Source organism: Ascaphus truei, chromosome 3 (genome assembly GCF_040206685.1).
Source record: "Ascaphus truei isolate aAscTru1 chromosome 3, aAscTru1.hap1, whole genome shotgun sequence".
In the NCBI taxonomy this organism is placed as follows: domain Eukaryota; kingdom Metazoa; phylum Chordata; class Amphibia; order Anura; family Ascaphidae; genus Ascaphus; species Ascaphus truei.
Window position 1 is genome coordinate 109,323,289 of NC_134485.1, and position 23,948 is coordinate 109,347,236.

The window sequence follows — 23,948 nt, forward strand, 5'->3', positions numbered from 1 at the left end:
CCTGGTGTCCCGCGATGTGGGGACGGCGGCAGGGGGTCCCGGGGGACCCGGCGGACCCGGCAGCGGTAGGGAGAGCGCCCCGATCGGAGGGCGCTCTTCCGCTGCTTCGGCGCGCGCCCGTCACCCTCCGGCGCGCGCCAGGCTACTGCTGCGGCCAAGAACGGGCAAATGCTCGAATAAACTTGGCCGCAGCAGTACCCGCCCCTGGCTAAGAGTAAAGTACAAAGTCCTTGGACTACAGTATGAGACTTTCCTTTCAGGCTGCCGGCCGGGAGTCTGGACTTTGGTTGCTAGCTAACTATAAGGGTGTGGAGAGTGTCACAGGGCACAGTGAGTAGAAGTAGAAAGACATCTGTGTGGCTCAGATCATTGTGCAGGTGTTCAAATCCGTCTGATCTCTGAAGAGAATAAATGTCTCTGTGACTGTTTTTTTGCTATTGTGGAGCCCATCTGTTGTGGCCTTTAGTAACATGAACCATTTAACATTTTGCAGTTGCACAATGTAAACGACAGGAACAGTGTTTGCACCTTTCTGTAAAGAGGTTGCATGTGTTGCCGGCTCTTCTGGCACCCGAGGGGTTAAAATTGCAATGACCCAATACGTTGAATAAAACGTAAGCTCTTATTGCGGGATTCTTAGTCTTCTTTGTAATGCACAGCAAATAAAAATACCACTTCTGGTGCATTCGCATGTCTCAGGCAGGTCTGCAACCCCGTCTTCCCCCATTATCTCTTGGCATACAGTGCTTCCACTGCCGCCAGGGATTCTGGGTAATGACATGCAAATGAGCACTCACAGCGTGTCACCTTTTGCTTCCAGTCCCTTTTAACATGGCGCCCTATAAGCTTATGCCTGCCGTATTACACAGCTTTTCTGCACAGCGTGGGGTAAAGAAGTGCATAGCCAGTAACCTACTCACAGACAGCTATTTCCACCTTTTGGATCTCATTAGCTCGAGGTTGGTGGCTGACTATGCAACGTGAAGCTGGTATCTGGGTATAACCAGATACATTTTTTGTACTTAACTTTTTAAACCTTTTTTTTTTTACCCACCATAACTTATTTAATGTGCGGTTATAATGAATAGTGTTTTTGAGATATCTGCCTGTAATTGTTAGACTTTTTGGGAACAGAAGAAGCTGTGCCGTTACCTCCAGAAACGATACTCGGTGTATAACATGAACTGGAACCCTTTACTGTCAGGAGGTTCCTGGCTCCTTTGTAGGGAAAGAGTTAAGAAGACGTGAAAATAAATAAATCAAAGAATGGACAATACTTGGGGGGACGGACGTTGGGGTGTTTATACTTTTAAAGTGGCCCAATAACCCTTAGGCTGCGATTATAGTGCCCCCGCGCGCGTGGCTGAGCGCATGACGTCGTGCGCAAAACATGCACTGAGGCTGGAGGATATCGGGAGGTGACAGGAGAGGCATGGCTGTGACATCACGTGAGCGGCTTGCCCTCATTGGCTGAACTGCTCACATGACGCGGCCGTCACGCTGCAAAAACAAATGACATTGTCGCACTTGGTCGCGAGTGCGGTTGCACGCTCTATGGCCTGCCTCATAGAGGTACGGCCGTTTGTTCGTGGGCACTATAATCGTGGCCTTAGACTAGCAGCACTGTGGTACATCTTCAGAGATATATAATCGGCAAATTTGTTCTGTAGAGTGCTAGCTATTCTTGTACAATGTGATTAGAGGAGATTAGGTTGCATGTCAGTTTAACTTGTAACTTTAATTGTTTTTCACATGACAAATGTTATACAAAAAATGTTTTATTCAAAGAACCAACATCTGAAGGGTGGAAAGGGAGGGGTATAAATAAATAATTTTTGTGTTGCTCCACAGAAATGTTCTAACCTACTAAAAATCCGGCAGAAAAACTCAGTCAAGTTTAAAAAAAATATATAACCAGTATATATTTATACAACACTTCCAGTGCACAATGTGGTGTATGCTGCAGAACAATATGAGCACAATAAACTTTTGTCTTGAAGCCTGTACAGTATAATCCGTTCCATCTCAAAGGGAAGCAGATAGCATCTTTTAATTTCCCTTACGGTGCTAGGCTTCTGCTAGGGGGAGATCAAATCATACCATTTTATACCATGATACTGCGTGCAGCCATTGTGAGTTGCCTCTTGTGATTACATGAGTTTCGTTCCAGCTGGGAGCTTCTGTAACTCCCGGACTCTTTGTCGTTTCACAGCTGCCCAACATGTTTGGCGACCTTCGCTCGACCTTCATTGCGCTGATGATTGGATCCTATGCTTCCTCCGCCGTCACTTTCCCATTCATCAAGGTGAGCGGCCATACCCCTGTTCTTATTACCAGGCCGGGTGTTCCGTGAAGGGGCTCGGGCTCCTGACATCTCACTGGGAGTCATTGCAGGAAATTTGCTGTGAGCAAAACAATACGGGTCCGATTGACTGCAACGGAGGGAATTTCGACCGAAAACAGCCGCTTCGGCACATATAGAATCAGCCCCCTAAGTTACATGTCCTCATAGAAACCCATGATTTTCATTAGCAAGGGGATGGTGGACTAACATGTTTCGCATCTAATCAGAGTGAGATCAGGACTTTTCCTGAGCAAGGGGGAAATGTTGGCCTGCAAAAGTTCATCTTTTTGTTTTGTTCCATGCTTCTCCTAATTATACATGATACAATAATACACTAAGCAACTTTGGTGAGCAGAATGTAAGTGTGTTCATGGTGATTTCTTTTTAAGTTCATGCATAGTTCATTTCTTTTCGAAGATATTTCTATGAAAACGGCTGATCCTGGCTGGAGCTAGGAGGCTACATATAAACAAATTTGTGCTTTTTTGAATGGTGAAAAGCGCTATTAGCCATCTTTGGTTAATAGCACTTTTACCCATTCCTGTCGTTGGTACAGGGGGTGGGGGAAGGTGGTAGTGGTAGTTAAGCCTTGCAGGAGGGAAGCGCGAGGGGTTAACCCCTTTATTACCTTACGGTTACCACCGCTAAGGTATTGATGAGGTTAACTTCTACTGCCACCTTCCCGCAATGCCCAACACCCGCCCTGGGGTAACTGCAAGCTTCACTCGCCCCCTGTACCAACAACTATGCAGTGCCTGCTATTTAACCATTTTATTACCCTGCCGCTAAGGTAATGAAACTGGCTGCAATTTTATTTGTATTGCACAGGATTGATACCAGAGGCTGCCCCCTCCCCCCCCCCTTCCCCCAGAGATGCAGGGACCCCTGGATCTCCGCGGGTCTCGGGAGATCTCCGGGGGATCCCCACCAGCATCCGGTATCAATCCTGTGCAGTAAAACAAAAATAAACTGCTTGTATGCACCTTGCAATAAATATCTTTAGCACCAGCCTTTAGCTGGCACCCAAATATTGCAATTTTTATAGTACAATATGTTTATCACTGCTTAGTGAATAGCCGTTTCTGGCAAAAAAATGCGATTTCGGGCTTTTTTTGGCTTATCGTATGGCTTTTGTTATAGTACTATAAAAAGCCATTTCAGTGCAATATTGCCCTGTTATCGGAGCTTTGTGAATAGCAACACAGACAATATCGAACTATAAGGGCATTTATAGAGCTATAAGCCACTTATCGAAGTTTAGTAAATAAGCCTCAAAGAATCACATGTAAAGCAATGGGAGTTTTTCCCTTTGATAAATCTAGGGCAATTCTTTTGCTGAGACTTTGGGGCCTATTCTAGTAGCTCCGAAGTTGTCATTGCCAAACCATTGGCATGTTCAGAAGTCACAAAATGAAATGTGAGATAAAAACAAAAACCTATTCTCTATTGCAAATCGCATGTTTTAAACCGCATCTATAAAAAGTGACACACCGCACGATTTAACAGCCAAACCGCATGGATTGTACTTGCTTTTGAAGCGAAATGAGCTGAAGTGGTGCTAATTCCATTCCCAGTCTGATGTATGGGTTTTGCTGAGATATGGATTTTGCTCTCTCAGCCAAACCCTTATTTCGGGCTCTGGATGTAACTCACAATACCAGCCTCACCACCCTTGAGGCGGCGTGAAAAAAAATGCCCGTTTTTACAAGCGGTTTGCATAACGGAGCTACGGAAATTCCAGTTGTTGTGAAATGTGACTCGGAGCCTTTTTGGACAAACCGATCGGATTCTCAGATCCGGAGTGAAACCGCTTTTAAAAAAGCCTTTTCCACACGGATTAGACATGCGAGAAGGGCTTACAGAATAGCAAAGTATGTCGATCCGATCAGAAAAGGCTCTAAAGACACGAATTGACACAACTCGCAGCTACAGTACGTGAATAGGCCCCTGTGCCCCAGTTTTGCAGCCAGGAGACTGTTGTAAATAACCCCCAATATGCTCAATAAACAGACATAACATGTAGGTTCTGTGATTAATATCCGCTATTATTGGCAGGTACAGGCTACTTCCTATTTTCCTTACAAACTGTAAAACCTTTACAATCTTAGATCAGATTTTTTTTTAAATGATATATTCTTCTTTTAATCAGTCTTATTACTCTTTGAGGCAAACTGAACTAGGTGGCAAACAGGTCATGTGCTGACTGGGAATAAGAGTCTCATTTTACAGCTGCGATGCTGTCTTTATTCACCTTGCTTGGAAAGGTCTAACCCCATTTAAATGAATGGAGCGTACATTTTCCCTTGCAAGGAGAAGACTGATGCACAGTATGTTGGATAGGCACCAAACTCTACAGCTGCACATGAGTGGGAACTTCTGAGCAACTTGGATTTTACTTGCATTTGGCATGTAATCTCCATTAGTAATAGACAAAAAAAATTGCATTTGTAACTCTGCTTTTAACTGTTCTGTTTTTTTATTTTTTTATTTTACTTATAGGTTATTTATGATCTAGGTATCAGTTTTATCACCATCTTAATTGTTTGGGCTGCTTGTTCTATACTTGTCTTCTTCAACTGCTTCTTCAACTGGCCCCTAGAACCTTTCCCTGGCCCGGAGGACATGGACTATACGTAAGTGCTTCTCACACCTCTACACCTCTGCCCTTACGTAATCCAAATTGTTCCATGCTAATGTGTTTTTCATCCGTCCCAGGGTAAAGATTAAGTTCAGCTGGCTGGGCTTTGACCACAAGATCACCGGAAAGCAGTTCTACAAGCAAGTGACCACGGTGGGACGGCGGCTTAGTGTAGGAGGCTCCATGAAGAATCCCAAAGAGCTGACAGCCCTGCAGGAGGGTAACAAGCTGTGTCTGTCCACAGTAGATCTGGAGGTGAAATGCGAGGCAGACAATTCAGGTACATATCTCTCGATAATGGTCTGAGTGGTCTGCCAAGCACAGTAGTGGGCAACTCAACTCTAGAGGGGCCAGCAAGACATTGCACAGTCAAAGAGTAAATCCAGTTCAAGAGGTTAATGTATCGAAGCAATTGTGAAGAAAACATTGACACCAAGAGGGCTATTTTTAACATCGAATCGAAGCCGGGGGTCTTCGGAGCTGAACCCCATTCATTTCAGCTCCGGGGACCCTCTGCTTCTGGAGATACTTACCTCCATAGGGGGTGTCGGTACCCGCTCAGCTAGCGGGGATCATGTAATGGCGGAGTTTCAAAGCTCCCGCGCCCTGCGAGCCAACAGGAAGCCGTGATGTCATCAGGTTCGACTTCTGATTGGCTCGAGGGACGCGTCGGCTTTAAACTTTGCCGAGATAATGACACCCTCTTTGGAGGTCTGTATCTCGGCTCAGGGGGTCCGTGGAATTGAAATGAATGAGATTCAGCTGCGTTGACCCCCTGCTTCAAATCTGTGTTAAAAAAATAATAATTTTGTTTTAAAAAACATGAATTGCTCCTTTAAAAAACATGGTCCCTGGTTTCGGGGGGCCACCTCTCCTACAGATCCTGGCCCTAAACTGAGCCTCGCCTGGGTGGAGGGGAACAGGGACGACAGAGCCCCTGCTCCCCCTCAGACCTCCACCCTTCCCCCCCTGGCCCTGTCACCCAGAGGGTTAGCAAACAAGCGAGGATCCAAGGAAAGGCAAAATAAAGCATTCAGGAAATAAAGAAATCCAAGCATGTTCCGGACCCTCCCCGAATAAATGAGTGGCTGAAATATGATTGTGGTGACGCTTTTCTTTGGCACAAAGAACAAGGCGCAGATTTAGTACTGTCAGTGCTTGTCTGGAAAGTGTCACAGGGAGTAAGGCTTGTCACTTCCTATGAAGCAATTCCAGCCGGCTTACTTCCCAGTGTCAGCTCCTTGTGACCGTGGGCAATCACGATATGTAAGCTCTACAGGGCAGGGTGCCTGTTATATTTTTCTAATGCTTACACTATGTAGGCAAAATATTAATAGGATATGTTATTTGATTGTACAGTATGACTAATATAAAAGAAAGCTGTTTCCATTGGGAAAAAAATGCTAGAACAATGGGAAATGCTGAACAGCTGGAGTGCAGTAGATGGAGGAACAAGGTGACACATTACCCCTCCACTTGACGGGTAATGGATGCATGGTACAACTTCTCAGCAGGAGTGGTGGGGGCGTACACAGTACATTATTGGAACTGAAAGTTTGTGATACATGAAAGGGAAGTGAAAAGAATAAGATGAGATCAAACAAGGGCAAACGTTAAAATATATATATAATAATGAAAAGACAGGCAATTTTGGTGTGTAAAATTGCCATTATCTGTCATGACTTCCTAAGCGTATTTCCTATTGCTATGGATGGATGGTCCTTCTTGGAATGTATTCAGTTCCATGTTAAATTGTTGAGTTGAGTTGCCTCTTACGATCTGTGTGTGGGGGATATAAATGAACGGACGGATCTAAACCGAAGTGTCACAACACAACAGAGGTATTGGCCGGACAGTGTTTTCTTGTGGAAACGTTAAGGGGTAAAATGGGTTGGCTAAATGTCAATGCTTTGTTAATTTCCCCCTGGCAGTGACACCATCCTTCATGAAGAGTGTGTTCAGCCCCATCCTGCTGCTCAGCCTCATCACTATGTGCGTCACCCAGCTACGCCTCATCTTCTACATGGGAGCCATGAACAACATCCTGGAGTTCCTAGTGGATGGGGATCTGGAAACCGGTAAGTGATCACTCTATTCAGAGGGTACCCACTGTATCTCTACATCAGCCATATCCAGTCTTAGCAATGGCGGCCCATTCAGCGCTCACTGTTGAACAACGATGAGCAATCTGAAAGTTGCCTGACCAGCAACCGATGAGTTGAAAATAACCCACAATATAAGAGAAGAAGCTGATGCAGCTTTTGAAGTTCACGGGGTAACGCTTTTGCTCATCTCACAAACTGAACACGCTATGCCGAATCCTATTGATGAGCCACCCTACAAACTTCAGTACCACAAAAGTTCTTCTCACAGAGGGAAATATAAAATCAAGTAGCCCCAAAACAGAGACTCTTATGTATCATTCATGTGGCTTCCTCCCTTCTTTTCAACATACCAAAAGTCTTTGCCGTGGACGTTTTATTGTTATTTAATGTGGGAGATGTCAGCAGTTTTATTATCGATGGGAGAAAATACTGTACAATGTCGTGGAAGTGTCAAAAGTATGTAGTCATCCTTGAGATTGGATGGGTGTTACAAAAAGCATCTCTTCAGGGTGTGTTCCCAAATGGGAACTGATGTTTCTTCTAACAGAAGGCTGGGATGTTGCTGTCCACATCTAAACCCTTTGCTAACATTAGTAAGTAAATGACAGTGACTTAGTGTAGCTAGCTCCACACTTTTAGGGGAGGTTGGGCTAGTTCCCACCCCTGTACTCTTCATGGCAAGCACAGCCTAGGACTCCAAATACCAGTGCAGGAAATAACAGCCCTGGACTTGTGCACAGTAAATGTGTATTTCGTTTACAAGCAGGTGTAAATGTTATATTTCAGCCACAAAGTGTATGAGCCACAAAGCAGAGTAGATGCTTTTTTTTTTTTTTTTACACAGAGATTGAAGTGGCTCGGGCCCGATGACACAGCTTTATAACTCTTCACTGCGGCAGTGGTCTACAAAATGGCATTTCTGGCCCCTCCAGCAGTGAACGGGTTAATGTGCTTGCTCAGTGATGCGCTGCACATCTACGTAGCAGGGGGTGGAGGTGGGGGGTGCGGGGTGAGGAGAGGGAGTAAGAGCAGGGTCTGTGCAAATCTGCAGTGCTCTTCAATGTGGAAATTATTTTTAGCTGTTGGCGAGGGGAGGATTCACGGGTTGGTAACCTCTTCCTGAATTGCAAAATAGAATGTTGCAGAAGTTCAATGACGATAATCCTGTCTGAACCTGCTTTATCTGGAACGGGATGAATCAGCGAGCCAAACATCAAGTTACGAGAACGTCTCTCGGAGGCACAGTCTTACATGCTCAGATCAAGGGAGTGGAGCGGGTGAGATAGGCTCACACATCTGCACACATAGACAGACAAGCACACAGAAGACTTCCAGGAGTAGAAATCCTTGGTAGCAAGTAACAATAATGGAGAGCTGACAACTTTTTACATAAGTGTCCGTGTATACAATCACCTAAATTACTGACTCCAAAATACTGTTCATGGTCCCGTGGTTCAACAAAGTATCCGGCCGCTCCTCCTCTTACCGTGCACCCCAAAACTGGAACAATCTACTGGAGACTCTCACAGCCGCCACCAGTCTAAATTCTTTCAAAACTAAAGCTGTCTCACATTTTAATCTGGTCTGTAACTGTTACATACGCCTATATTATATATTATCTCTAACTGTGCATGCAATGTCTTGTATATAATGTATAACCCTGTTCACTTAATGTAACTATGTATTTATAACCATGTATTTGACATCATAATTCAATGCCCTGGACATACTTGAATACGAGAGGTAACTCTTAATATATTACTTCTTGGTAAAACATTTGATAAATAAATAAATATCAGCACTAAAACGCTCACTACAGTATATAATGAGGTTATTAGATCAATGTTTGACTTTCGGGGACAAAAGTCAGGACCTATTTTTGCTACCCTAATAATTGCTGAGGTAGACTCCCCCCAAGTGTTGGGAGCAGAACAACAGGTCATCTGCCGTGAGGGGGCTATGTATATAACATTGACACACACACAAGGAAAAATTCAACACAGGTGACACCATTTTATGATTGAAACAGCATAGCTACTATATATCCTCTTTGGTGGTAATATGAATGCATGTGAGTAACAGAGATGAGCACGCTGAAGTCTTCTTCTTACATGGTCATTAATGATGTTTGTGGTTAGAACCTGCAAAGGAGACTCCCGCAGCGAATATTTCCCGCAGCTCATTCTAATCATCTTGTTAGGAATGAATAATACCTGTTTTTCTCTGTGACACTGCCCAGTGTAATAGTGTGGCACGAAGTATGCATTTCCACACATTCTTCCGGGTAACAGGCGATTTCCTGGAATGCCAAACATTCCTCTGCGCTGTGTATTCATTCCTGAAAGGTGCATTCAGCCATAATTATAGAGAAAAAAGTTCCTTACTAGTCTCGTTGAATCCTTGTTGTTGTACAACCAGTGAAATATTTGCTTTGTGGTTTCAAATGAAATCAGCAGGTTTGCCCAATAAATCTCCTAATGCCTACAAATCTTGGGAAATATTCTCATGTATTATAAAAGACAGAGTTGTACTTCTTTTTTTTTTTTTTTGTTCAAACATTTTTTATTAGGTAGATGTTACAGACCAGGTAAATCAACATAACAGTAATCTTCAATACCTAATAGGAACAAGTTTTTGTAATATAGAGAAAAAGAAAAGAGAAACATAGACCGCTTGAGAAAATCTTCTTCCCATCACCTGAATTCTACGTTGGTGGGGGACCGTCCCCTCTAGTTAGACTGAGAAACTGATAAGCCCCTAACCGTGGGGATCAAGGTGGCCAGCCAGGAATAAAATAAGTGACAGAGTAAAAGAAAAGAGTGGATAGGGTAGGTCAAGGGGTTGGGGGCGGGGAAGGGAGTAGGAGGAGGGAGGTTGGAGGGGGTGGAGTAGTGGACCCCCACCCGGCCGCCAGTCCCGGGCCACCCGGCATCGGACCTTAAACTACTTTTTGCTACTTGTGAAGGGATACCCATTCTTCTGGGGCTTTTAGCTACATTCTCACCCTTGGCTATCCTATATCGGAGGGGTAGATGCGAGGCGGGTAAGTTTGGAGGATTATTGGCCTTAATTTAACCATCCCTTTATCTAAATCGTAGTTTGATCAGTGGACTGGCCATAATTCCCAGGTTTTATAGAATTCGGTCCATGATTGTTTTAGGAAGGCGGTCAGCCTTTCCATTAACATGACCTCATTTATCCTTCTCTTGACCATTTGTTTGGAGGGGGGAGATTTTTTTTCCAAGAGGCTGCGATGGCACATCTAGCCGCTGTATAAATAAAAGAAATTAGCCTCTTAGTTGGCCGGTCAATATCCATAATAGGTTTAGCCAATAATAACAGGTCGATGTGAATTGTAAGGGCCGTGACGTCTTTAACCAGGGATTGGATCATAGTCCAGTATTTCTTAATCTCCAGGCATGACCACCATATGTGGACCATGTCCCCTCTCTGCCCGCAACTCCTCCAGCATAGATCCGACGACAGAGGGTAAATTTGTTTCAATCTCACTGGGGTAAGATACCAATGAAATAATATTTTATATATGTTTTCCTTGGTCGTGGTGCATGTGGAGGTCTTTGCTGCAAATTCCCATATACCTTCCCAATCTATCTATCTTCTATCTTTCTTCTATATCTATATAATTGAAAATGTTGTATGTTTGCTATAATTGAAAATGTTGTATGTTTGCTGTGCTTATGGGCACTCGGCCTCTGGCCCCGCCCCCGCACGCCTCTCATTGGCCTGCGTGGCTCTATGACGTCACCCAACTGCCACTCTCCTCTTCTCCTCACCCGCAGCTCACCTCCTCGCCGGCTCAACACCCGCAGCTCACCTTCCCCCTCGGCGCGCCTTCCCCCCTCCCGGTGTCCGTCACTCTCCCCCGTCAGCCGGACAGGCCCCGCCCCTTCCCTGCTGCAAGGTTCCCGCCCATTTCCAAGCCGGCGGCTCCCGCTCACAGGTGGAGAGAGGGGGCGCGTGTGCAGCGCTCCCCGGACGGGAGGAGGGAGAGCAGAGAAGGGCTAGGCGCGCGCCATTTGGACTGGCCAATCGGAGGAGCGCGGGAGGGAGGAGCGGTGCTGTGAGTCCTGTCAGAGGGGAGGGGGCTTTGTGGTCCGTACCTTCTGTCAAGCCTGTTATGGGTGGAAAGATAAGCAGTAGGGCAGAAAAAAACACACAAAGAGAGAGGGGGGAGCGGAGAGCGTAGAAACAGACAGGGGGAGTGGAGAGAGAGGAGGGAGCGGGAAATTTTACTCCAGGGCAACGCCGGGTCTCTCAGCTAGTCCTCTCTCTCAATATCTTTATTTAATTCTGCTGCCCATTTGAGCATATAATCGTGATCAGGGAGTCCTCTAGCAGAAACAAAATGGAGTTTTAAATCTCCTGTGTCACGCCAGCCAATAAGAAGTCACAACATCATCCGTCGCAGCTTCCCATTGGCCTCCGTGACATGGGGGTTTTAAGTGCTGGCAACACCTTCTCCTGTAAATTTCTCTGGATCCAGGGGGATCCCGGAACTGAAATAAACAGGTTTCAGCTCTGTGTACCCCCAGCTTCCCACCTATATAAAAAAGGGTGGGTCAAGTCTTGTTAATGAAGAAAGTTCCTTCCGCTCCCATCTTTTTTTTTTTTGTACTTAAATTTTTTTATTCAGTTTAGACAGGAAAGGACAATACAACATTAGCTTGAGTACAGATTACAGAATGTATAAATCAAATACAGTGGTTCACTGAAACCTATACAAATAGAATGCTTATAGCATATATCTGAGGTACTTCCTTTCTTATCGGTTAGTAAGGTCAAAAACGTAAGTTTTATCCACCCATCTGTATACATGACCTGATTTCTCCTAATCAAAGGAAATCAACTTGGTGTAGTGGTGGGTCTAGATCCTAAAATATTAAGAGGAAGGAAGAAATGGGTAGACAGAAAAAAGAAAAGAAGACGTGGGGGGGGGGGGGGGGGTCTGCTCCCATCTTTAATTCAGCTCCTCTCATTATTCATATAGAAATGGGGGAAAAAAGAAATAACAAAGAAATGTAATATATCGTTCTTCAGTTTATCTGAAGACAAATGCAAGCAATCAGTAATGTAAGAATGAATTTACCCTAAAATTCAAGAAAACCTCTGTCCCGCAACTTATCTCCTTTACCGTAGCAGAAAAGTTGTTAGAATTATTCCCTGTCGTATTTATTTCACACAACTAGAAAGCCACATACAGAACTGCTGACTTCTCTACTATGACTCCCCCACTCCCAATCACATACTTAATGTGCTGATATTGATAGATTTTGCCAATGTCACTTCCCTTTAGCTGTAAAAACTTGCTGATTCAGCTGCCGGACACGTCAGGCACGAGACAGAATTACACACAGAGCAGCTTCTTTGTAATGTGCCAAGTCCTCCTTGTTCTGGGAAGCAGGGCAGGTTTTTTTTTTCACCGTCTGTACTCGTGCTGTTGAGAAGTGTGATCTGTTTTTCATGTGTGTGTTAAACGTGTGCTGCCAGAAGGTTGTGCTAACTCATGTCTCTTTGGTCATTGCTTCCTCGCTGTCACATGCTGCCTTGTGTTTCTTCACACAGTGATGCATACGGGTAAGCTAGTACAAACATAGCTTTCAAAGCCAAGAATATGTGATTGCTTGACGTGGTCTGTAAGCACCTTGTGCCAAAACAAGCTTGTCATTTCAGAAAAATCAAAAATGTACTTTTTTTTTTTTTTAAATATGGGAAATGCTTTGTGTTGCATTGCAGCGTAACAACCTATCCTTCTAATAGGCAATGCAGACCTCACACTGATTCAGGAATGGTATCTTTGCAAAGCACGAGTAGCCAGCTGATATACTTTAATGAGAAACGGTTTGCTATCATTGCAGCGACTTTGAAAATCAAAATATGTTTTGGTCCGTTTGGCACTTCCAGTGCACCGTCTACATTTTAGATACAATACCCTTTTACAGACTGCGAATTATATTCCTTTCCTTTACTTTCAAAACCACAGTATGTGGGTGTGTTTAAATCTCCAGGCCTTCAGATTAGGGCACAAATATACTGTACCCAATCACTATGCTCTAAATGCAAACATGACGCAGTCATTCAATGAATACAATTAGCAGCTTCTCTTTACTGTGTTCTTGTTCAATATAAAACGTTGAATATTTCACCAAATAGAATAAAAGTTTGTGTTCCTCAGCAAAGTAATTACAGGTATATATATCTGTATAAAAAGTAAATAGTTATACTCTGGGAGTACCTTTTTTTTTTAACCCATCAAACTATTGTTGGGAATAACAAAGTGGCCAATCCAATGACTACATTCGCTTAGAGCTGCATCCTATTAAAACCTGTTGGAACTTGTAGAACTATAGATTTGTCTTACGGTTCTGCTAGATGTTGTAATTCATGAGCTCCCAGGCCTCCTTCTCCCTGGGTTTACCTAAAGAAGACATGTTTTTGTGGTCTCCGTGTTGTCAGTGGCGGATTAAGACTCTCTGGGGCCCCTAGGCACCAAGACTTCGGGGCCTTTCCACGAGGCGGGCCTCCTCTTGCAGCATTGCGGCGTCAACAGGAGGTGGGAGAATATGGCAGGCAGTGACCGCCGGGCTGGTGCATGGGGAGCTGGGGAGCCACAGCACCGGCCCACCGCCACCTACAGGGGGGCCCCTAATCTTGTGCCTAGTGGGTAATCCAGCACTGCGTGTTGTATTACAACATCTGCAGACCGAAGCGCAGTCACAACGGTCCCATAAAAGCCGTCACATCAGACACTCAAAAGTTTGTTTCGGTTCTGAAAAATAAAATGGCGGTGAAACAGAATTTCTCAATAGGAGATACAAAGTGGAGTTCTCCTCGCAAAACTCTTCACCCAGTGTCTTCCATTTATTGAAAGAATTAAGAGTTTTGTGAGATTTTTCTCTCCAACGTTTTTTCCCTCCCCCCCCCCCCCCCCCCAATTTTTTAATTCATTGGTTATGAATAAATGTCATTTTTTCAGACTAAAACTGGGACGGCCAATCTTCTTGTTTTGATAGTTTAGTACTGACACAGCCATTCTCAGTTCTATCTCGTCGTGGTGCTTTATTGTCCATTTCCTTCGTCATTATGCTGTTTTCATCCTTAACAGTATATTGTATTATTCATTATTTCTATTTCATTTTTACGGCGCCAGCATATTCTGCAGCGCTGTCGGGGTTAAGGATAAGAACAAAGCATGCAATACATACAGCCTAAAACATAATGAAATAACGTAATGAGGTCCGGGCTACGAGAAGCTATGAATAAGTTGCTCTGCGTGGGAACTGGGGTGGCCTGGGGCATGTAGATGCTCCCTCTGATTTATCTCAAAGCACTGTTCAGTTCAGTCACATGTTGTTGTTGTTGTTTTGCCTCTGCAGTCAGCCTCTATACATCCATTTTTGGAGTGCTGCAGCTACTCTGCCTGCTAACAGCCCCAGTCATTGGGTACATCATGGACTGGAAGCTGAAGGAGTGTGAAGACGGCAATGAGGACGGGGAGGAGAAGGACGCAAACGAGTATGTGATTCCAACAGGCTAGCATTTCCCCAAAGTACACACCACATACGCTACAAAAAGAGCAACAGAGATTGTTTAGAAGTTGGACCAACGCAAGCACAATCTCTACCTGTAACTGAAACTCACTGTACCACTGTACGTGTGTGTGTGTGTGTGTGTGTGTGTGTGTGTGTGTGTGTGTGTGTGTGTGTGTGTGTGTGTGTGTGTGTGTGTGTGTGTGTGTGTGTGTGTGTGTGTGTGACGTAAAAGTGTGGATCTTGCCAATGTGATTCGGATTACTACTGCACTTTACTACTTAGAAATGCATGTGGCGATTCATGTTCATATGAGTAGTGCAAAGGTCAAACCAGCCTGGATAACCCTAATGCACAAAGAAAACAGATTCTTTTCATTAGGTTGTGTAGCAGTGCAGAACAACTGCACGTATTACTCAGAAATCTCTGGCCTCTTACTGGTCAGTCAAGTGATTTGCACCAATTAGAGCTATTCATATTTTTTTTATTTGAACCCATTTCTGCTATTAATTTTTTTTTTTTTTGCACTCAGACCTTCTTAAAGCAGCAATACTACATTTCCTCTTTTTTAAACTTATTTTTCATATGTAAAGCATGTGACAATGTATAATTCTACATTCTTACCTAAACTGGCAATCGCTTGGTGGTCCTGTTATATATATCTGTAAAAATCCTGATTGTGTGCCTAAAGATATAGCCGCCTTTCGGTTTCAATCAAGTCTTCAGTCCCTGTAACTCAACAGCTACAATGTATCCTGATATTACTAAGATACCATTGACTATTCTTACAGTTTGCAGCTCAAACTGCTGGGAATATTGGCAACAAATTATCACAAACAGCAAAGTGTTGCAAATATCTTACACTGCTGGGGAGGTGTGCTAAATCTGCTATAGAAATCAAAGGATGCTCAGTTTATTAACACTCATTAAAAATGGCACGAAGAGTGCAATAAAACAGCCACTATTATCTAATACTACAAAACTGATTTATTAAAAAAAAAAAAAAAAACGCATATAAGATTTCACGTTTTGACACCTCAAAACACCCCATGTAACAGCATGTTAAAATTAAATCATGTGTTGTCTGTTTCGAGTGTTTCACAGCATGCCTCTGCCCACGTGTTACAATGAGTATTTTCTGTCTTTTTCCAGAGATGGCAAGAAAAAGAAAACACGAGATCGTCAGATCCAGAAGATCACGAACGCCACTAGGGCCTTTGCATTTACCAATGTCTTACTGTTGGGGTTCGGAGTCACATGTCTTATTGAAAACCTGCCCTTACAGGTGGGTTAAAATGTCTCTGAGAGCCACTTAGATCCTCCATCTCATTGATGCAGGCCAGATCTTTTTATCCACTGTGTATTTGCTTGTAATGTGTCGCTAGTCCTTCCAGCCGGGGAGGGGTTAATCAAAAGATTACCTGTTGCTTTCCTGTCTCATTGTGATCACGTACATCAATCCTCCCATTTACTTTCTTCTTAGGAAGGGCTGGGATCAACAAAATGTATTTGATAGGCATCTTAAAAAATACCTACTACGAACTGCTGTACAACTCCGCACAATCACAGCAAATGTTGAAATGTTTATCAGTTAAACATGAGCTTCTTAACATCTGTACGTTCAAGCAAGAGAGAAACATGTCGCCAAACGACGGGAACGAGACCTCACTAATGAATGCACTCGGATGTGTATCGAAAATGTAATATCATTTCATTCATAGCAAAATACAATAACATAGTCAGTTATGTTATTATATTTTGCTAGGAATTAAATGATATCAAATTTCATTGTATGTGTTTTGGTGGCAAGTTTTCTCTTGCTTGGACATATAATAGACTTTATACCTCGGAGGAGCACCACATTTGCTTAAGCATTTATTGCTATATTTATGATTAGGGTATTAGTCAATTGTAATTAATCATACTGGTGCAGGTCTGTTTTTGGATAGTATACATTTTCCTCTTAACATCTATCAAATGCAGTTTGTATTGTAAATTATGTCAGATTTGTCATTGTGCTGTTTGGAATTAAGCTTTTGTGTTTACATAGTTACAGTTACATACATAGGTACATCATTACATACATAGGTACAGTTGCATACATAGTTACATAGTTACATTGTAGATAAGGTTGAAAAAAGGTATACGTCCATCAAATTCAATGCCAATATGCTAAATTTAGACGACAGTAATTTTGTATTTACTGTATATTGATCTCGAGGAAGGCAAACAAAAAACCCCGGTGAAATATCATCTAATGATATCTCATAATGGGGAAAAATACATTCCTTCCTGACTCCAAATATTGACAGTCAGATTACTCCTTGGATCAACATCCTTCCCATGTGTAACGGGTGCTAACCGCAGACTGGACTGAACAGCGAGGCCGAGGTGGGGATATAGATACACCGACCTGGAGCCACGAAGTAGCGTCCGTAATGCAGATGCGTGGTCGTGGTTAGCTGGGTCAGGGTTGGAGAGGTGAGAGTAGTAGAGGTCACGTTGCCGAGTTGGAGGGTAGGAGAAGGCAGCGTAGTGGTATCCATAGCAGAGTTAGAGGGCAAGAGACAAGCGGGTAGTCGGTATCCGTAGCAAGGGTCTTGGTGTAACTGCAAGGAAACAAGATGACAAGGCAAGGAATAACAGCGTGCTTGCGATCAGCAAACGTCACTCAAAAAATCTGTAAGGCTAAGGTCCCGCTGGAGGCTGCTGCACGTGCGCCTGGCGGCGCGTGCACAACTAAAGACCGCGATCTGCGGTCTGTAGGCAGAGTTCTCAGGAGTGGGGGGCATGGCCAAACCGGGCCAGGTGGGCGCGGCCATGATGCGGGGGGGGGGGGGGGCACGACGCCGGCTAAGCCAAATTTCAATCCTGTTGTATCCCCTGCCGGCTGACGCATCACAGTATGCAGTGAGCCCGAAAGCGAGGAGGCACTGGGGACTGCTAGGGAGAAGGTAAGGGGCTGGTGTGAGGCGTGCGCGCCACCGACTGCAGCAGGGACCTAGCCTTATGCTCAGCAAAATTGCAGGTGCAAAGGCTGAGCATATAAAGGGTGATTCAGCCAATCCGGGAACTGCTGGTCAGCAGAGGCTGAAAGCGAAACCAGAGGGCTGATTAGTTGCTGTGCAAAGTGCTGATTAGTTGCTGTGCAGAGTGCACACTGCAGGAGCTGATGAGGAAGCCTGCAACAAGCCAGAATTAAACGAATTAAACTCTGTAGCAGAGCTTGCGCCCGATCATCACACCATGTTTGCTTGTGATGTTTAGATGTTTGAAAAGCTGCAACCCCCCGTCCCCCCCATCACTGTAAATTAGGAGCTGCGAGTGTAGAGTTTTGAGAATACATTATAATAATGTCAAAATTCTCCCTGCTTTACAGATACTCTCCTTTATTTTGCACACAGTAGTCAGAGGATTCATCCATTCTTCTGTGGGAGGCCTCTATGCTGCAGTGTAAGTATGGATTATACATAGGGATCTATTTACTAAAGTTTCCCGGCTGCAAATCTGTAACAAGGCCAGTGCAAACAAAAGCCCAGCACCATATTTATCGTACAAAAGCAATCCCATTGGAAGCAATTGGATTTTTGAAGTAAAACTTCTTTGCTGGCAACTACTAAATGAAAAATTCCCTTGGAGTAAATCACCGTTAAGGTGACGGAAGTGCAGCCATGGAAGGGACATCACAGCTGGCAGAAGAGGCCGTCAGTGTTGGCAGCTCCGTGCGCATGCAGAGGTCTCCTGCGCTCAGCGCGCATGCGCAGGACCGTTGCCATCGGCTCGGCACGCCTGCGCAGTAGGTGCGGGCTCTGCTTGCCTGTGCAGTAGCCGCCGACTCGACGTGAGAAGAAAGGGATAACAGTGCGCAACTAAAATTATTCTTTAATGTATTAGTAACCCATAAACACCTCTGTGATATAATATTAAATAATCAACAACCTCTGAATGTTGAGTTTGGCGTCTGCAGCCGTTAAGTGTGTAGAGGCTCAGCACCCCTAAATAGCAGTGAGACAGAAAAAACAGCGCAAACACAATAGTGAAGTACTTTCAAAAAAAGTGTATATAACATAACAGAATATATATCTGCGTACATCAGGTTAAAATTTACAGGCATGTAATGCACTCAGGCATATGTTACCAACACCGCTCGCCGTGGAGAGAAGGAACACTCTGGTAGTCAGGCCCTCAGTAGCCACCGGCGCCGCGCGCAGACGCAACTCAACTACACAGAGACACACCCACAGAGACACATATGAGGAATTCACAGTTACTATACATATAGAAGTGCAAATAGGTAAAATGGGGTGTGTGCCACGCACTCACGTTCTAAGTCAAACTTCTTTGCGTTTTGGCACTGAAATTGTGTTTTGATTTTTAATTAAAAACATCACCATTACAAATGGAATTTCTGTGACAAAACACAAAGAAGTTTCACTTAAAATGAGCGTGCTCAGCGCACACACATTTTTTTTCCCCCCTTTGATATGCTTGAGGCAATACTTTTGCATAGGTTTTGGAGAGCTGGGAGACTTGATTAAATAATTCCCATAGTGTAGCACTGGGGGATTGCAGAGATGGGACAACATGTGCATGTGGCAGGCTTATTTCACTGCTGGGAGAATCTGACAGCTTTTTCCTCCTCTTTTTTTCAGATATCCTTCCACACACTTTGGCAGTTTGACGGGACTGCAATCTCTCGTTAGCGCTCTGTTTGCCCTTCTGCAACAGCCTCTCTTCTTGGCTATGATGGGACCTTTAAAGGGCGATCCACTTTGGGTAAGGAAGAGTTGAGTCAGTAGATTGAAAATACCGTTATAGTGGTTTTTGGGCTAACCTAGTATTATGTGGTAGACCTTATACAAACTCAAGTGACTTTGGCCTAGTCAATTAATCATTTTTTTCCCTCGGGTTTTAGAATGCAGTTGTACATTTTGTGGATCAGGGATTGTGCCTGTATTGTTCAACGCACAAAAGATAGTGTTTTGTTTAAAAAAAAAAAAAAAAAAAAATTGTTGAGTAAATAGGTCTATCATTTTATGTTGTAATATTTATTGTTTGTAGCAAAGTTCATGTCATGTTCATGTCTTTTATATTAACAGGTTAATGTCGGGTTATTGGGACTGACTATGTTAGGCTTCTGCCTCCCACTCTACCTCATCTGCTACAAACGAACGCTGGAGCGACAGAGGAAACAGAAGATTGAAGACTCCAAACTGTACTTGAAAATCAATGGCTCTCCTAATCATGAAGCCTTTGTGTAGATTTGTCAGACAAAAGCAGCTGGGCCAGGGTTCCCACTGCGCTAGTTTATCCTTCTCACATTGTTGACCAGCAAACTTTCCACTTGCTCTCTGGGAAGGTTCCACCACTCCAGCTTAACAAGTCGCCATTTCAGAATGAACTATAAACTCCTTGATGTTCCATTTTTGCACCAATCTTCTTTGGGTGCACTGTCTAGCAACGTATGTCATTTTCCTGCGCAGTTAAAACACTCCTTGGAAGGAAACAGAATCTTCTTATCAGAAAAGTTCACTTAAACCTATTAGAGGAGATCCAAAGGTCTCACATCTGACGTGGAAAATAAGCTCAATTATGTGATTATTTTCAGGTGTCAGACCCTTTAAACGTTGATACCTTAACAAATGTGTGATTATTCCAAATGTCATCAGCAACTGTTGGAGCTAACTCCGTACTGTGCTAATGTGGCCAAGCTGGAAATGACGAATTACAGAGGTGTTTGCACTAATCTTTCTGGGTGCTCAGCAACGAAGTAGCAAGTATTGGGATTCTACTGACCATGGCATATGATATTATTGCTCGATAGACTATAGCACCGCTCTATTAACCTCTTTACTGCCAAAGGAGGTATCAGGTATTGGCGGTCTGAGCTTTTTCTGGTGGCAAAGTTGTTAACCGAAATGATTTAGCCAGATCTGGAGTTGTATCTTCTTCTCTTTACCAAACAAAGGAGCAGAGCCTGTGAGATGGGCAGTGATGTCTCGAATGGCTTGTGATCAAGTGCTCCTTTGCAGCTGATGTGAAAAGATTGTTGTGCCGGATGAGTGCAACAATTACTTGGGTGGCACATGGGGGCACTGTTAGGGGGAACCGGATCCTGCCTGCGCTTCCGGAACTCACTGCTCCTTAGGAATGGTCATGACCATAATATAAAGCCGAGTTATCCGTACAAAAGGGATACCACACCCATCCTACATACAGTATGTGAAGTCAGACCAAGCAAAGTTCAGTGAGTTGCACATACTGTAGACTCATCTTGCTGCTATCAAACATTTTTTTACAGCAGTCGCTCCTTCTTATGTATTGGTGTCATAACTCTTGAGATAGGAGGGTATAAGTAAAGCACCCCATTCTTAGATTCTAAGCAATACTCGTCTTTCTTTTTATACTATTTGATCAATGACTAATACCAGTATACTATTTTTTGTTCTTTGCATGTTTTGATTACCTATTTTTATATGGACATATATTCTGTTTTTGTTCCCCCTCTGGTTTCCTGTTGGGTGGATGGGAAGAGACTCATCGTCACTTACATCTCTGTTTCTCCATCTTCTGAAGTTGCTGACCAACTCAGTCAAATGAGGCAGAAGGGCAATGTTCATATTCTCTGCACTGTGTCTTGGCCTTCCAGTTCTCCCTCTGTCTTTTTCCTTCTGCTGGTATTACCTGTGCTTCTTCTTGGCCTCTCTTTCCATCCCAACAATCAAGAGTGTTATATGGCCTCATTATGACTTAGGAATTTTGTCAGATCAGGATAATTATACTGGTCCATTGGAACCCAGTTCTCATTAGTTCTTTGCTGAAATATATGTGTAGTATTTTAATATCCCTGCTGCCTTCATTAGATAAACTGGTATGCTTAGTGATTTATTCTTACCCCACTCCAAGTCCACCCGTTCTAGAAGCTTCTGAGAGATATAGTGCATGGCCTGTTTTTAGGTCCTCCTAATAGAGATCCACAAGTCATACGGTCAGTGGTTGGAGCAGAGTGAGCATGTCAGTGCTGCTACCAGTCCCACAAGTGACTCATTGCTCCCCCTTGGGAATATGAGTAGATGAGCTTTTCCTGGGTGGTTAAAAGCAAGACCTTCTGCCCAATACAAACATTACTTCACTTGTGTGGCTCTGCATGGATGTAAATACTCTTTGGAAGAGTAGGGTTCGAATGACTGACATCTAAATCAGTGATTATTCTGACACTCCTAACGTTAGGGTACATTTCTTAATCAGAGAATTGTTACCTAACATCATCCTCACATTTCTCATAACAGAACTTTCTATGTATAGAATAATGTTGCACAGATACACAAGGACGTTATGTAAGTTGCTGGAGTGGGTTTGCAAGAAGCTGCCAGTAGGTATTCCTAACATCCTAGAAGCAAAGAGGTTATGTCACAGAAAATGGTGATGCCTCAGAGATTTATTAAGCATGGGAGAGGGAACAAATGAACACAAAAGCAATACAAGACGTTCTTTCCCTCTTCGTATCTAGTACAAAGCTGGCTTTTGGGAGAAGACGTGGCCTGGTCGCCACAGAAAAGGGTTTTGAAGTATAACAACCAGAGCTGCCATATTGTGATCTTGGGCAAATCACTATCTCCCTGTGCCCCAGGCGCAAAAAGATTGCAATATCTTCTGCGTAATAGATTTATTATTCTACATACAGTGCTTGTCGGTACCATATAAAAATACATTATTTTAACATTCAACTGCCACACACACACACAATCATGTGGATATATCATGGTGTTATTCTGTTGTACTATTGTGCTAAGCAGTGAAAGTAACAGTGGCGTTACTTGCCAACTCAAACCTGTGAATGTCAAAATGAATATTGCGAAAGATCAGTACACAAAAATAGCAAAGTAGATACTTGCCTAATACGCAAACATATCTTTATTCAATGAGAGCAGAACGCATTACACAGAATGTTGTAAGGCGTTGGTTATCAACCTGTGATCCGTAGACCGCCGAAGATCCCAGAAGACTTCATTGGAGGTCTTCGAAGAGCCATTCATTATTCACTTCAGGTATTAGTCTTCTGCAGTCAGTAATTTCATATCAAGACCAAGGTAGTGTTACAGGCTGCTTATTACAGATCCAGCATTTTGAATGATACTGTATGTTATACACACATATAAATATATTGCTCAACAAAGTAATTATGGCAATCCTCCAAACAGTTGTTAACATTGAAGCGGTCTGGAAAAGTTTGAGAATCAATGTTTCAAGGTACAAAGGTAGCAGATGTTATTACCCCCCCTGAACGTGAAATAAACCGTAAAATAATCAGCGTTACCTCGTTAACAATTGTTTTCAATAGTGCCAACGTTAGCGCCCAGCACATGGCGTTAACAGGAGACGTAACGTCTTCTACACCCGTAATCACATCCTGCCAATGGAAAATGAAATATTTGATCATGGACATTTTCATCAAATATAGATACGCTTCGACAAAAAACTTGAAAAGTGTCCACAATATCAGATCCTGTGAATCATGGAATTAAAACATTTCACGTTTTCTCTTTTAAACGTTTTGTTAAAAAATGCATACAGATATTTGTTCAATCGTGCCAGTGTAACTTTTCAATTCTGTTTTTTTTTTGGGTTGTACGTTTTTTAATTTCTGATTATACTGAATAGTTAAACTGACTGTTGAATAAATAAAGCAGATATTTCATGTGAAAGAGTCCATATATCCTATACAAACTTTTTTTTTTACAAAATATATGTACACCTAAAAAAACACCCTGATTTCTGAGTCAGAAACACATACATGTTAACAATGTTAATACGTAAACAGAAATATAATTGGGGGTTTGTTCCAGTTTCCTACAAATTTAGAGGCAGGCTACAATCTAAACATTTTAAGTACTCTTTTTATTCTGTAAATTTTTTTAAAGCATACTAAGGTTATGAATTTACACACAAAAAAAATGGCGTCGACATGGTGCCACTGAATATGGCAGCACACAGTAGAAAAAAGGAAATCCATTACTTGGTGTAAATGAACTTAGTTACTGTATTCGTATTTATGTCTTTCTTGATATATTAAAAAGAAAGTTATTATCGGGTTTCTTAATAGCTATATGCATACAGAGGTGGTCAAATCTTAAAGCAGCAGTCCAATCTGCCGCCCCCCCCCCCCCCACCCTTTAATATGTGCATAAATACAATCCACATAGTGATAAGTAATTATCTAAGTTGCCGATCGATTCCTTCTCCTGTGATCGATCAGCGAAGATTCAACTCAGGGGTTCACTAAATGGCTGTCAGAGGACCAAAGATGCAAAGTT

At 43.2% G+C, this 23,948-nt stretch overlaps 1 protein-coding gene across 2 annotated transcripts in view; it reads left to right on the forward strand.

Moving 5' to 3' along the window:
• Nucleotides 1-23,339, forward strand: part of SLC43A2 (solute carrier family 43 member 2) — an 84,297-nt gene extending 60,958 nt beyond the window's left edge. For both annotated transcript variants that reach the window (XM_075589323.1, XM_075589324.1), the window contains 9 exons: nt 2,213-2,305; nt 4,844-4,977; nt 5,060-5,262; nt 6,914-7,060; nt 14,482-14,620; nt 15,787-15,919; nt 18,014-18,087; nt 19,287-19,410; nt 19,734-23,339. In XM_075589323.1, coding sequence (XP_075445438.1) covers nt 2,213-2,305; nt 4,844-4,977; nt 5,060-5,262; nt 6,914-7,060; nt 14,482-14,620; nt 15,787-15,919; nt 18,014-18,087; nt 19,287-19,410; nt 19,734-19,895 — 1,209 coding nt within the window. In that variant the 3' untranslated portion in view covers nt 19,896-23,339. The remainder of the gene's footprint in view (nt 1-2,212; nt 2,306-4,843; nt 4,978-5,059; nt 5,263-6,913; nt 7,061-14,481; nt 14,621-15,786; nt 15,920-18,013; nt 18,088-19,286; nt 19,411-19,733) is intronic.
• The last annotated feature ends 609 nt before the right edge of the window (nt 23,340-23,948 follow it).